This window comes from Esox lucius, chromosome 22 (genome assembly GCF_011004845.1).
Source record: "Esox lucius isolate fEsoLuc1 chromosome 22, fEsoLuc1.pri, whole genome shotgun sequence".
In the NCBI taxonomy this organism is placed as follows: Eukaryota; Metazoa; Chordata; class Actinopteri; order Esociformes; family Esocidae; genus Esox; species Esox lucius.
In genome coordinates this window covers 17,331,208-17,345,552 of record NC_047590.1, presented here as the reverse complement: position 1 = coordinate 17,345,552, position 14,345 = coordinate 17,331,208, and the positions used below count along the sequence as shown (strand labels likewise).

At 40.4% G+C, this 14,345-nt stretch overlaps 2 protein-coding genes across 3 annotated transcripts; one reads left to right on the top strand and one right to left on the bottom strand.

Moving 5' to 3' along the window:
* Positions 1 to 459: 459 nt before the first annotated feature.
* Positions 460 to 5,994, bottom strand: zgc:92380 (keratin). 2 transcript variants are annotated; one of them, XM_010893150.3, is made up of 8 exons: positions 5,514 to 5,990; positions 5,280 to 5,362; positions 4,797 to 4,953; positions 4,435 to 4,596; positions 4,200 to 4,325; positions 1,743 to 1,969; positions 1,496 to 1,530; positions 460 to 954 (listed from the first exon to the last, which is right to left on the bottom strand). In XM_010893150.3, the coding sequence occupies exons 1-8, from the start codon at positions 5,850 to 5,852 to the stop codon at positions 896 to 898; spliced, it is 1,188 nt and encodes a 395-aa protein (XP_010891452.2). In that variant the 5' UTR covers positions 5,853 to 5,990; the 3' UTR covers positions 460 to 895. The 2 variants fall into 2 exon arrangements, with proteins under 2 accessions (XP_010891452.2, XP_010891453.2); XM_010893151.3 differs by lacking the exon at positions 1,496 to 1,530 and having other exon boundaries at positions 5,514 to 5,994.
* A 201-nt stretch (positions 5,995 to 6,195) lies between these two features.
* LOC105023735 (keratin, type II cytoskeletal 8) lies at positions 6,196 to 11,238 on the top strand. Its single transcript, XM_010893152.2, has 8 exons — positions 6,196 to 6,510; positions 8,082 to 8,290; positions 8,966 to 9,122; positions 9,252 to 9,416; positions 9,568 to 9,693; positions 9,852 to 10,072; positions 10,508 to 10,533; positions 10,753 to 11,238. The coding sequence occupies exons 1-8, from the start codon at positions 6,310 to 6,312 to the stop codon at positions 10,758 to 10,760; spliced, it is 1,113 nt and encodes a 370-aa protein (XP_010891454.1). The 5' UTR covers positions 6,196 to 6,309; the 3' UTR covers positions 10,761 to 11,238.
* Positions 11,239 to 14,345: the final 3,107 nt, after the last annotated feature.

Below are 14,345 nucleotides of genomic sequence, written 5' to 3'. Positions count from 1 at the left end.
ATGTCTTACACAGAACCTAATCTTAAAAACTATCAGTTGTTTTTGGTTTCACTTTCTTGTCTGTAGGATAACTACTCTTCACTAGAAAAGATCATACAATTCTAGTCACAATTCTCAGAATTCCGGTCATTACTACCAGAAATCATTGTCTCTGGGAAAATCTCAATTGCATTCCACGACTCCTCGGGTCCTCTCTCTTCACCTCCTGCTCTAACCCAATTGGATGACTCAAGGTCAAATTAATAAAAAATATGCATTGAGATTCTCCCACTCTCAAAGCAGCTACACTTCTGACAAACATGCCACACAAACAACCCGCAGGTGACATGTTCGGTCTAGACTTGTTGTCTTTATATTGTATCTGTTACCCTTTAAAGCCATTGTGGCAAGATACATTATCAGCAGGCCATGGAGGAACTGCATTGAAATTAATGATACAAAGGCATTGTCAATACGCTGGAAGTTAAGTTATTTATTTTGTAGGATAACATCTCTGTGAAAGAATGCATTGGTATAACAGCACCATAACCTACTGCAGACAACACCATTGATTACTATGCCGGGTTTCAAAACATGATAAGACAAAAGAGAATGGAGGTTGGGGTGAAAAGGAGGGGATTTCAATGGGTCTCTGGCTTTGGTGGGGCTCTTTAAGTTGCAGGTGGTAAATTCTTTATTTGGTTGGAGTGGTGTAAAGAGAAGTAAACAAAAGTTAATGTAGCTAACCCACTTTTTTATTTTGCATTACAGCCAACCCATCTTCATTGTTTTGCACCACAGTTTAGGCAATCACATAGAAAAACGTATTTAAAATCTAAAGCCAAATAATTTTTTGTTACAGTAATCAACATTGCTTCTTCTTTACCACCACACCACGGGCTGCAGGAATACTTCTTTACTGCTCGTCCTTTCTGTCACTGTCCTTTGTGTCCGTCTTAGCTGGCTGGAGCGGCACTGAGTGGGAGACAGGAAAGTCTGTTGAATTGAAGAATCCTGACATTCTGTTTGAAGTAATATGTGGGTTATCGTGTGAGCCATCAAGCTGGTTCTACCAGTTAAAAACAGGAAGACAATTTAGCCGCGTATGTATGGCAAGTTGACCATGCAAATATATATACAATTGTACATCATACTTGATTCATAGTTGTGCATGAATTGAATCAGAATAAACCCTGCCACATATCAATGTAACATTGGGATTAGGTGTATCATTTGTCTTACAGTGAAACACTCTCAGTCACAATCCCATTTGATCCGTTTTCAACATGGTAATAACATGGTATTTGACTAAATGCAGGGACTAAGGTAGGAAGGTAAAAAATAACAGATGGATATTAGTAATAACTGAGAAAAAGTAATTGTAAATGGGGTGAGGGTTAGAGTAGAGTGTGGTTGATTATATGATAGAGATATTGTAGCAAGATAGTGTAACTAGGTTTATTCTCCTCATAAATCAGGTCACATGATCCAATCAGAGCTGGTTTCCAGAACTTACCACGATTCACTGCTTGCGCTAATGAAAACTCCAGGCTGTTGTGGAAGAAGAAAGTAACTGTAATAATCAGTTTACTGTAAATGTGTTGGACTTTCAGACCAGACCCTATGCCATTTCATTGTTTCAATATCTTAGATAAAGTTACCGGACTATTAGCTATGGCCTAACTGGGAATATTAGCTATGAGAAAAGTCTTAAATACAGAGAGATCCTCGATGTCAACTGTGTTTGTGCTTCGTCAGCTCACCTGTCTTCAGGGGCGATGCCATGAATCAGACGGCGGTAGTTCTCGATCTCGGCTTCAAGCTTCATCTTAACATGAAGCAGCTCTTGGTAGTCATCCACCTGCTTCTCCACCTGCGCCTTCACCTGGCCCAGCTCGGCCTCCAACTGCTGCAGGATCTTATTGAGACGGTTTATCTCACGGCCATAACGGCCATTTGTTTCTTTCAGATTTTCTTCCAGGGAGTGAATCTATGAAGGACAGGGGCATGGACCAATCATTAGATGCAGTTTACAGTTTTTCTAGTACATTACACATCCACCCAAACTCGCATAAGGTCTGGTGGACTCTTGTTTCATAAGTGGCATTCGTAGCCTATACTAAAACTGTCAGAAATCAGTGGCTAGATAGCCATTGGCTCTGTCAGTAAATTTAAACAACCAATCTCCCACTACCCCCTCCCTCAAACGTGTTGTCATTGTGTTTTCAAGCCTCACTAGTGCACTTCACACCAAATGATCAGCATTTACTAGAATGCATTAAGTAGAATGCTAGGAAAGACTACCCTCAAAACGTACAACAAGCAATCCATGAAGTTACAGTGGATATAAAAAGTCTACACACCCCTGTTAAAATGCCAGGTTCTTGTGATGTAAAAGAATGAGACAAAGATAAATCATGTCAGAACTTTTTCCACCTTTAATGCGACCTATAACATGAACAATTCAATTGAAAAACAAACTGAAATCTTTGAGGGGGAAAAATAAAAAACTCACAATAACCTGGTTTCAGATCACCCCACAGATGTTCAATTGGATTCAGGTCTGGACTCTGGCTGAGCCATTGCAAAATGTTAATCTTCTTCTGGTGAAGCCATGCATTTGTGGATAAGGATGTGTGCTTGGGTCATTGTCGTGCTGAAAGGTGAACTTAATCTTCAGCTTTCAAACGGCCTCCTAAAGGTTTTGTGCCAAAATTGCCTGGTATTTGGAATTTTTCATAATTCCCTCCTCCCTGACTAAGACCCTGGTTCCAGCTGAAGAAAAACAGACCCAAAGCATGATGCGGCCACCACCATGCTTCACTGTGGGTATGGTGTTCTTTGGGTGATGTGCAGTGTTGTTTTTGCAACAAACATACAGTATCTTTTGGAATTATGGCCAAAAAGTTCAACCTTGGTTTCATCAGACCATAACACATTTCCCAATTATTTTGTACCTATACTCATTCAACAATGAGATCCCTCTGATGCTTTGGAAGCTCTCTGCGGACCATGGCTTTGCTCTGAGATGCAACTAAGAAAATGTCTGGAAAATCCTACAAGAACAGCTGAACTTTATTTGTGATTAATCAGAGTCACTTTAAATGATGGCAGGTGTGTAATGACTTCTATTTAACATGAGTTTGAATGTGATTGGTTAATTCTGAACACAGCCACATCCCCAGTTATAGGATGTTATGCACACTTATGCAACCAGGTTATTTTAAAGTTTTTATTTTAAAACATTCTGCCTCGAAGATTTAAGTTTCTTTTTCAATTGAATTGTTCACATTACAAGTCATATTAAAAGTGGAAAAGGTTCTGACGTGATTTATCTTTGTCTCATTCATTTACATCACAAAAACCTGGCATTTTAACAGGGGTGCGTAGACTTTTTATATCCACTGTATGTGTTTTCTTGCCAAACTCAGGTATAGCAGACATGGCCAGCATTGTGATCCATGTTAGCCAAAAAGCTATTTGCTACAGTTGCCATTATACAGTTATACAGTCATCTGTTCTACCACCCTATATAACCAGTTGGCTAACGTAAGGCATTCATCATTCGTGTTTACGTGATCTGACTTCACAGCAAAATAAATAATTTAAAGGACAGTGTCTTCATTACCTTACTGATTCTCATCCGAAGTCAAAATTGACCTTGTTGACATTTTCTTAGACTGATTTAGGAAGATCATTAACGTAATAGTGCCCTAGTATAATAGCATCTGTCCAACTTCTTACAATAAATGTTGATGGTTTTTCTTATTGGTTTCATAAATTGCATGGGCTACACCATAATGCAATGACCTATATCAAACATACACCGGGACTGAGTGACGTATTTAAATAAAACACGCATCCATTAATCAAGACAAGATGTCTCCAGACTTGACTTGGAAACAGTCATCCAGTCAAAACGTTGACAATAGTCTGTGTTCTTTCCAGTCTTTATAGTTATATAATACAGCCCCAGGGGAAATTATATTTTCAGTGGAATTATGAAAGTCTTAACTATAAAACTCTGTACAATGTTTGTTTGCACTGTGATGACACAACTATTTTGGGGGTTTTCGCATGTTTGTGTGTGACTGTGCCCATGTGTGACTGTGCTTGTTAGCTTGTGTGTACGTGCATGTTAGCAGAAGTGCATGTGGCTATTCCCTGTATGAATAACAACGAAACACGTGTGTGGAAGACGTGTAGGTGTGTGTTTTTACCATGCTTAGCATTCCTTGAATGTCGATATCCAGGCGCTGTTTCTGTTTGCGCAGCTCTTTGAGCTCATGTTTGCCTGACTGTACTGCCTCAGTGTTCTGGACCACCTCTTCCTTGATGCTTTGAAACTGATAAAAATAGAAAGAAGAAAATAAACCTGAAGTAGAACTAATTAATGAAGGAAAACAAAACAAATTAATAACCATACATTAACTATAGGATTGTAGAGCTTCATACCTTACTCTGATACCAGTCGTCAGTGTCCTTGAGGTTCTTCTCGGCCAGTTTCTGGTACTGGGCACGCATCTTGTTGAGGGTGTCACTGAGGTTGTTGTCCTTGGAGTCAAACTCCACAACCACGTTGGATTCTTTTATCTTCTTACACAGCTCATTCACCTCCTACAAGCAGAAGGGGATAATAGTTTATTAAAGGTTATTTCTAAATTAAACTCTCCCGTTCCTTGCTACAATAACCCCAAACAATGTTAAGTAACTCAAAACTGTTCCATAAGAAGTGTGTGTGTGTGTGTGTGTATGTGGGGGGGGGGGGGGGGGTGTGTGTGTGTGTGTGTGTGTGTGTGGGTGTGTGTACCCCTTACATCCTTATGGTCCTTCTTTAGGGTGGCTAGCTCTTCCTTCACTGACTCAATCTGGCTTCCCAGCTGCATGCGGTTCAGGTTGTTGTTGTCAATAATTTTTTTCAGACGATTCAGGTCTTGCTCCACACACTTCCTGGCCTGCTTCTCGTAGTCCAGCCTGTAACGAAATATATCAACGCATGGTTCAGTCTCTTAGCTTTTGGAATTATTAAAAGCCCCGTTGGAGTTAAGCAGCGTACCGGTCAATAAAATAATTTAACATGAGCTCCCGCACATATCAGTTGCCACTCAACACGGTTGTAAAATGTATAGTTCACTTGCAGCGCAATTCGCAAACCATGAGTGTAATTACATAATTCTACCATAGTAACTTAACCTTAGTCTTACTTTTTGTCAATGTGTTGTGTTTTTATATAATGTATTGAGGGTGTTATTAAAAGGGCATGTCGTTTTCAAGAATGAATTCAAAGCATTCATTCTCACTTGTTTTTGAGGTCCTCGTTGGTCAGCTTGGCGTTGTCAATTTGCAGCAACAAACTCGCATTTTCCATGGTCATATCACGGAGCTGAGACATGGGAATACGAATTAATTAGCCAATATGGACAATTATTAACAAACAGGAGAAAACCGCAGACACTGACTGACGTGTACATCTTAAAGATATACCATATAATTAGGCAAATCGTTGTGATTAAGATAGTGTACTAAAAAAGTACCTTCTTTCTGAGGTCAGACAACGGTTTCTCCACCTCATCCCAGTCACGAGCGTTCGGGTCTCCTCTCTTGTCTAAGATGTCCTGAATCTGGTCCTCCAAGTCTTTGTTGTCTTTCTCCAACTTCTTTACCCGACCCAGATAGCCGCATAGACGGTCGTTGAGACCCTTCATTTCCTTCTTATCATCTGGGGCGGTCCGGAGTGGCTGAGAGGAATCCTTAGAATTATCAGGGTCGGATGAACGCATCGCACTCCGCAGCCCCTCCAGACTAGCAACGGACATTCTGGAACCTCTTCCCCCCGCCCCACCGAACACGGTGATGGCACTGTTCTTAGACATGGCGGTAGTTGAGTGGGTAAGTGAGTAGAGAAAAAGAGAAAAAATAAAGATGATGTAGCGTAATAGATAGTGATAGTCACATATACTGTAGCACCTGTTGCTAAAGGTAGTGATGAATAATGGGAAGAACCGTTTTTATAGCGCTACTGAACACCTGAAAACGGCCCCAACCATACGATTGGCGGAAAAACGACCAGCACACCCCTGAACAAACAGGTTTAGGGTCAACATTCAAGTTTTCCTTCTTGAATTTGTTGCTTTTTTGAAAAGTAACTTAATTGATTGGACAGAAGAAAATACCAGATGTGAGGGTTGGACCTTGGCTACCTTAAGAGGCAGATGGCATCCTAAAAAGATTGTTCCTTTCAAAACATTCACAAGAGTCAGACCTTCGAGACTCTCTCAGCCACTCTTTCTTTCAGCCTTTCTATCACTCTGACCCGAATACCCTGACTTCATGTCCAATCCAGGCGGATTCAGCAGTCAGTCCTACACTCCATCTGGGGTCAAGCCCAAAAGCTACTCGACTCTCGAGACTAACAAGGACCTTCTCAAACCCATAGAACGCAAGGTGGACCCCATGGACCAATCAGCCAAATCCACTGAGAAGGATCAGATGGTCGGACTGAACGACAAGTTTGTAGCGTTCATTGACAAGGTATGCTATTTTATCGTTTTAATACAACAACAAAATAACGCATTATTGATTGTATTTATTATTTAACCTACAAAATCAATATACCTTAATTGATGCAGTGAATATTCTGCCGGTAGCCTAATAGAAATACGTATGGTAATTCTTTGTAACAAACTTCAAATTATTTGAGCATTACCTCGCCTAAAATAAGACCCTCTTTAAGTATCCCAGTTGGGTTGAGGCACTTCAGCCAGAACTGACCAGGTAGCGGTCTCGTTATCGCCACTCCAGACTTAGAGACGTCGGCTTTTCCGCGAGATGTGCCCTCGCTCTTTCATTCTCTATATCCTTTTTTTTAGCGCTCTCTGTCGTGTTGCTATTGTGCTTTTTCACCTTGTGACCATGCCGAAATACCAATTTAAATTTAAAGTTTTACAATATTTTTTATCATTTTAAAATATTACAAACTTAATATTGCATATGCAATAGTTATTAAGGTATTCTCTGATATCTTATATTTCTGAACTTTGTAGTTACACAGTGTCAACTGAATCCTCTTTTGGTGATGACCCGCCTTTTAGTCGTTAATGGACCTTGAAGTACACACAACGCACTCACACGCACGCATGCGCAAACACAGACAAATTCTGACAGGTGACAAATAAAAGGAAAACCAACCTCTATTGTCCCAGTAATCCAGTGTTTTTTAATCCTGGTCCTCCGGACCCAAAGGGCTGCACATTTTTGTTTTTGCCCTAGCACTCACACACCTTGATTCAAATGTTGCCCTACCCTACAGGTGCGTGAGTGCCCAGGCAAAAACAAAAACATGCACCCCTTTGGGTCCCCAGGACCAGGATTAAGAAACACTGCAGTAAGCTGTTGGGACACCATCAGCAGCCAGCAGAGCCTCAATGCATGCTGGAACTCTACTCATCTTAAAGATAATCCCTCAGGTGGTGTTTTGATGATGCTGGAGAGACTGTCACCTCAGTCCAAAATCTCCCATGTGTTCAATTGTGTTGAAATCTGACTGCGAAGGCTATAGCATATGATTCATATCATTTTCATATAGCCATTCTGTGAACTGAACTGCCCCGTGGATGCGTGTGTTGTCATCCTGGAAGAGATCAAATAATGAACCCTCTTTTAAAGTGACTTTGATCCTTTCCTCTTGTCATCTTGATCCAAAATCAAGGTCCCCTGAGACCACATTGCCTGCTCAGCATTTTTATTCATCCCAGAGAGCATGAAAGGATGTTAATTGCTTAATGGTATCATGCAGTACACCTGTATGAAAGCATCTGCATTTTTTATGTTCCTCCACTCATTTATTCAGGTTTTTCCTTTAATTTATCACCCTGTACATAGTGTATATAGCAGTAAACATGAGATGATGGCGTGTGTAACCAAACTAACAGGTGTTTTCAACATCTATTAAATTCCTGCTAGCTGATAAATAGCAATGTGCACATTTTCACAGACATTTCTCTGGTTACATAAAAATCTGATGCTTTTTTAATGTATCTACGGTTTCAAACTGAATGATCAGCTGTACTGATTGACCTTCCCGTTCCCCTTTCCCTGTCTAGGTGCAAGATCTCGAGCAGAAGAACAAGGTCCTCGAAACGCGTCTCAAAATCCTGAAACAGCAGGAGGACTACAAGGGCGACGTGGACGAGGTGGTCCAGCAGCTGTCCATTGAGCTGCAGCAGCAGATTGAGGGTCTGACTCGGGACAAACTGAAGCTGCAGCAAGAACTGGCCCGTTGCCAAGACGATGTGAACCAAACACGGAGGAAGTCAGTGACTTGAGATAATTAGCAGTAATTAAATACTATTGTTAGGTAATAATCATAACAGGATAGAATATGATACAATACAATTCATTTAATTGGACGAAAGGCACTCCAGCAGGTTTCAATCATTTATTTTACATTTTAGAAACCCCTCAACACCCCACCCCTGATTACTGTGCAGCAGTACCCAAGGGGGTATACTAAAGCACCAGTTAACTATATCCTATATTACAGTTTATACAGGTCACCGAGATTCCAGGTGAAGCCCGGGCCCAAAACAGAAGCCTCATCCCTTTAAAAGGGATGAAGAGCATTTTTCTCACCAGGCTGCAGAGCAGTGCTGATAATCTTTAATCCTAACATAAGACATTTTGTCCACTGGAAGTCAGGTTTTTACATTGAGTCCTGGTGCTCTCCACTACTGTGTCTGTGATGAAGTACATGTATAGTTTTTAATGTACACTTCTGTCTATCTGAACCAGGGTAGAGCTGCGAAGGGCAGGGTTAGAGAACAAAGCAGTTGGTCCTCCAGTAGAGGGATGAGTTGAGGACAGTGAAATGGGTTTGTTTGAGGATTAGACTAGTGTTTCTCCTGTCAGCAGATTTTCACTTGATCATGTGTGTGTCCATCTCATACTTATAAAAATAACAACCTCCTCTTCTCTTGTTGTTTTCTAGGTACGAGGATGAGTTCCAGAAGAAGACGGATCTGGAGAATGACTTTGTGATCAACAAGAAGGATGTGGATGAGGGCCACTTGTCAGCCGTGGATTTGGCTCTGGAACTGGAGGAACTGATGGGTGAACTGGACTTCCTTAAGCGGGGCTACGACGAGGTAGGGCTGACCGACATGCCTGTTGCCAATCAGAGTCTACATAGTCCAAGAACCATGTATAGCTATATGGCGCTAATGTATCATCCAATGTAAAGTGTAATGTTGTTTTCCTGATGGGTGGGGTGACAGGAGCTGAAGGAGCTGCAGTCTCAGGTCCAGAATGAGACGGTGATCGTGAGGGAGCGCAACAACAGAGCTCTTAACATGGACGAGATCATCGAAACCACCAAGAATCAATATGCAGAAATGGCCAGGCGCACTAGAGAGGATGCAGAGCTCTGGAACCAAAAAAAGGTATAATCTTTAGAATGATGATAATGGTTATAATGATGGTTATGTAGAAGAGGATAATGGTGGTGGTGGTAATGTCACCATGAATTCACAGATTCCCCCACTATCCTTCCTCCCAACCTCTCCACCCTCCCTCTTCGGCCTCTCTCCTCAGATGGACGACATGGTACAGACAGCAGGGAAGCAAGAGCAGGAAGCACGTGACGTGAAAAAAGAAATCTCTGATATGGTCCGTCTCATCCAGAGACTCAAGGGAGAGCTTGAGGCCCTCGTCAAACAGGTAACACACACACACACACACACACACACACACACAGAGAAACAGTGAGAGACAGTTAGAGACAGTTAGACAGACACATACACGTCTGTTTTACATAGTTCAACGTCCTTCTCCACTTCCATTACCACTCTGCCCTCCGCCCTCTGCCCTCTCCTCAGAAAACCGGTCTGGAAAAAGACATAGAGGATTCAGACTTGGATGGTCAGAGGGAGTTGACGCAGGCCAGGGCAAACATTACTGAGGTGGAGGACGCTCTGCGCAAGGCCAAGCAGGACATGGCCTGCCAAGTCAGGGAGTACCAGGAACTGATGAACCTCAAACTGGCCCTGGACATCGAGATCGCCACCTACAGGAAGCTACTGGAGGGAGAGGAGATGAGGTGAGTGGCCACCCTGTCGGTTAGTCTATTTTTTCTGCGTCCACGGACGCGACACAGTCGTTTGTTCTGAATCTACGGAGCCATGGATTCTTGCAACAAGAATCCATGGCTTGCTAGCTAGCCAACAATTACTGCTCCATTTGGTTGTGCGTAGAAAGGAGGACAGTGAGGCGAGACGTTTTTTAAAAGTCTGGTTATTTATCAAAAATCAAACACAACAGAAACAAATAATGTTAAAAAAGTAATTATTCATATATTTGAATATATATGAATAATTACATTGAATATAGCATTATTCATATATGGGTTAATAAAATTCTGGAATTCCTTGAAGTTGATGTTGCTCCCCACTACGGTGACACTATTAGAAAATAACATTTGGAAAAGTAGAAAATCTCCTGTCTATACTAACCTAACATTTGTTTGTCATTTCAGAATGAATTACCGCATGCGTCAGCCAAGTAAGAGCTCTTCTGTTTTCCCCATTGATTCACTCCCTTATTCTCATTAGTCTCGCTGTATAACTTTTATATAACATTTAGATAGTTCAGAGTAATTATGTCTCATGAACAATAAATGTGTTGGAGCGTAAGACGGTAAAGATATTATTGGACCACTGACCTGTGTTGTGTCATGATGTGTGTGTTCCACTAAAATCAAATCCTGTTTCTTTTGCTCAGATTACTAAAACAAACCAACCAATGCCAGTACTTGCTTGCACGCAGACATTGATTCCCCGTCAAAGGTACCCCTGACCCAGAAGCCCGCCTCTAAGAAACGTCTACTGATCAAAATCGATGTGAAGGCTGGCAAGATGGTGTCCAAGAGCGTGCACTACTTTGATGACTAACCACACCCACTGTCACTTTCATTTTAGCAATAATGTGTGGTTTTGTATTTTCTCTGTATTTTCTATGTAAAACACACTATCAAGTATTTGGCTTTACACTATGGTGATTGTTAGCCCATAGACCGTTACTTTGTTAGCGGTTTGGAAAACCGTGGCAACACTCCTATGTCCTATGCTGTCTTTAATGGTTTGTGGTGGGAGAATACCTCAGAACTCTCTTGTGTATGCATGAATGGGAAGGTCATGTGCTCAAAAGCATTACTATGTCCAAAATTAAAGGGAAAACGTGGTACCAATTAAAGATGCAGTCTCCTATTTTGTCCACTATTATGGAACTGGCGCTGTCGAGCCAAAAATTGTCCCCAAAAACTGTGTACAACAGAATGTCATGTAGTTGCTGATTTTTGACCCATGTCATCGAAACCACTTACTTTCTAACACGGAGTTGAATGGCAAAGTGGTACTGGTATGATTGGGTTTCTATTCAAAAGTAAGCACGGATCTAAAATAGGGTCTCCCTAAATACACATCTTTATGCCCTTCTTCGTGGGCATGGTTTATAATGGGTACAGTAAACACTCAGGTGTGCTCATTGCTAGATTCGTATTCAATCACACGTTAAACCAGTGCAGTAAATTATTGTGAAACCGAAACTTTTGCCACAATTAAAGAATTAATCACAGCAAATCTCTTACTGTTTCTACAGAAGTGGCTTGTAGACTTTATAATGTAAATTGCTTGTTGAAAGTTTTGAAAATGACATAAAAATTGTTAAAGTATTAGTCATAAGATGCAAAAAAGAGTCACCTTTGAAACAAACAGGCTGCAACATTCACATTATAATACACTTTGTAAAACACTTTTTTGAACCTTTTATGAGATCTCATAACAATGCTCTCATAACAAAGTTTTGTAAGGAAAGTGTGGTGGCGGAATGGTACCTGGAAGTTAGAAGACAATCCATCTGAAACAAAAATACTTGCATTAATAAGCATTTCTAGTCGTTTCTAAAATTCTTCAGTCAAATTATTGTTATAAAACAACATACCTACTAATCCACAATAACAAAGCTTTTCACCCTGGGTAATCCTATAATTCAAAATAGGATGTTTGTTTACTTTACTTAAAAAACAATGAACCATCAGTACAATGAGGGAAATTGATTAACATATTTTCCCCTTGCTTTTAGTGGCCATCTGCATTTAGTTATGTTTTCCTTATTTTTAACTTTGTATATCCATAAACAATATGCTGATGCATTTGCCACTATTAAAAAGTAGTCATCTGTCTCTTCCTGACATGAACATAGCCATTCAAAATTAAAACAAATGTTCTTAATAAATATAAAGAAGTATGACTTCATCAAAGCTGCGCTGATCTATAGCCACTAATGTTCCATAAAAAATCTGTTGCCATCTACAGGATGTTAGAGCACACAACACTTGTAGTCTAGAGCGTAGATGCTAACCAAATGAAAAAATGTCAGGCATGAACTGAGACTGTATTTGTTACTGACTGCAATGTATTTACAAAAACATCACATGTGCGACATTTCTTTTTCTAATAGTCTGAAAAATGTGAAGTGTGACATATATTTTTTTTAATCCAATGCAGGAACTTACAAAAATGTCATATTTTGCAACGTTTATAACTGCAATTCTTTTCAAAAATCTTAATAGATTGTCACATTTCTGTTTCTCATTAACTGCGATGCTTTTGCAAACATGCTTTTCTTTCTTATTAATAATCTGCGCATGAACATTTTGAAATTATGACAGTTAACTTAATTCTTCTGCAGGATTAACAAAGCATATTTAAAAATAGTCATCAAAAGTAATTTGAAATTACAATAAATGTTATACATTTATATATATATATATATATATATATATATATATATATATATATATATATAAACTCACCTAAAGGATTATTAGGAACACCTGTTCAATTTCTCATTAATGCAATTATCTAATCAACCAATCACATGGCAGTTGCTTCAATGCATTTAGGGGTGTGGTCCTGGTCAAGACAATCTCCTGAACTCCAAACTGAATGTCAGAATGGGAAAGAAAGGTGATTTAAGCAATTTTGAGCGTGGCATGGTTGTTGGTGCCAGACGGGCCGGTCTGAGTATTTCACAATCTGCTCAGTTACTGGGATTTTCACGCACAACCATTTCTATGGTTTACAAAGAATGGTGTGAAAAGGGAAAAACATCCAGTATGCGGCAGTCCTGTGGGCGAAAATGCCTTGTTGATGTTAGAGATCAGAGGAGAATGGGCCGGCTGATTCAAGCTGATAGAAGAGGAACTTTGACTGAAATAACCCGTTACAACCGAGGTATGCAGCAAAGCATTTGTGAAGCCACAACACGCACAACCTTGAGGCGGATGGGCTACAACAGCAGAAGACCCCACCGGGTACCACTCATCTCCACTACAAATAGGAAAAAGAGGCTACAATTTGCACGAGCTCACCAAAATTGGACAGTTGAAGACTGGAAGAATGTTGCCTGGTCTGATGAGTCTCGATTTCTGTTAAGACATTCAGATAGAGTCAGAATTTGGCATAAACAGAATGAGAACATGGATCCATCATTCCTTGTTACCACTGTGCAGGCTGCTGGTGGTGGTGTAATGGTGTGGGGGATGTTTTCTTGGCACACTTTAGGCCCCTTAGTGCCAATTGGGCACCGTTTAAATGCCACAGCCTACCTGAGCATTGTTTCTGACCATGTCCATCCCTTTATGACCACCATGTACCCATCCTCTGATGGCTACTTCCAGCAGGATAATCCACCATGTCACAAAGCTCGAATCATTTCCAACTGGTTTCTTGAACATGACAATGAGTTCACTGTACTGAAATGGCCATCACACTCTCACCAGATCTCAACCCAATAGAGCATCTTTGGGATGTGGTGGAACGGGAGCTTCGTGCCCTGGATGTGCATCCCACAAATCTCCATCAACTGCAAGATGCTATCCTATCAATATGGGCCGACATTTCTAAAGAATGCTATCAGCACCTTGTTGAATCAGTGCCACATAGAATTAAGGCAGTTCTGAAGGTGAAAGGGGGTCAAAAACAGTATTAGTATGTTGTTTCTAATAATCCTTTAGGTGAGTATATATATATATATATATATATACACAGCTTTTTGCCTTTGGTACTGGAATGTTCAATATAGCGGTTAAAATGGGTTTTGTTAACTCACTTAAATACAGTTATTAAGATTGAATTTTTTTCAATGGTACAGATTACATTGATAAAATAATTTTTATACCTAAATATGAAATAAATATTAATTGGGGGTAAAGAAAACCCAGGGGGCATTTTACCTCATAGGGAGGAGCATGTTGCCCCAATAGTGGGGTAAAACATCCCGTTTACATAGTTTGGCATTTCATTAAGTTGCAA

Coding starts and splice junctions, on each gene's coding strand:
- LOC105023735 (XM_010893152.2), top strand. CDS start 6,310: ATGTCCAATCCAGGCGGATTCAGCAGTCAGTCCTACACTCCATCTGGG. Junction 8,291..8,965: donor GTGAACCAAACACGGAGGAA/GTCAGTGACTTG, acceptor GTTGTTTTCTAG/GTACGAGGATGAGTTCCAGA. Junction 9,123..9,251: donor TTAAGCGGGGCTACGACGAG/GTAGGGCTGACC, acceptor GTGGGGTGACAG/GAGCTGAAGGAGCTGCAGTC.
- zgc:92380 (XM_010893150.3), bottom strand. CDS start 5,852: ATGTCTAAGAACAGTGCCATCACCGTGTTCGGTGGGGCGGGGGGAAGA. Junction 4,954..5,279: donor AACGAGGACCTCAAAAACAA/GTGAGAATGAAT, acceptor ATTTCGTTACAG/GCTGGACTACGAGAAGCAGG. Junction 4,597..4,796: donor TAAAGAAGGACCATAAGGAT/GTAAGGGGTACA, acceptor TTCTGCTTGTAG/GAGGTGAATGAGCTGTGTAA.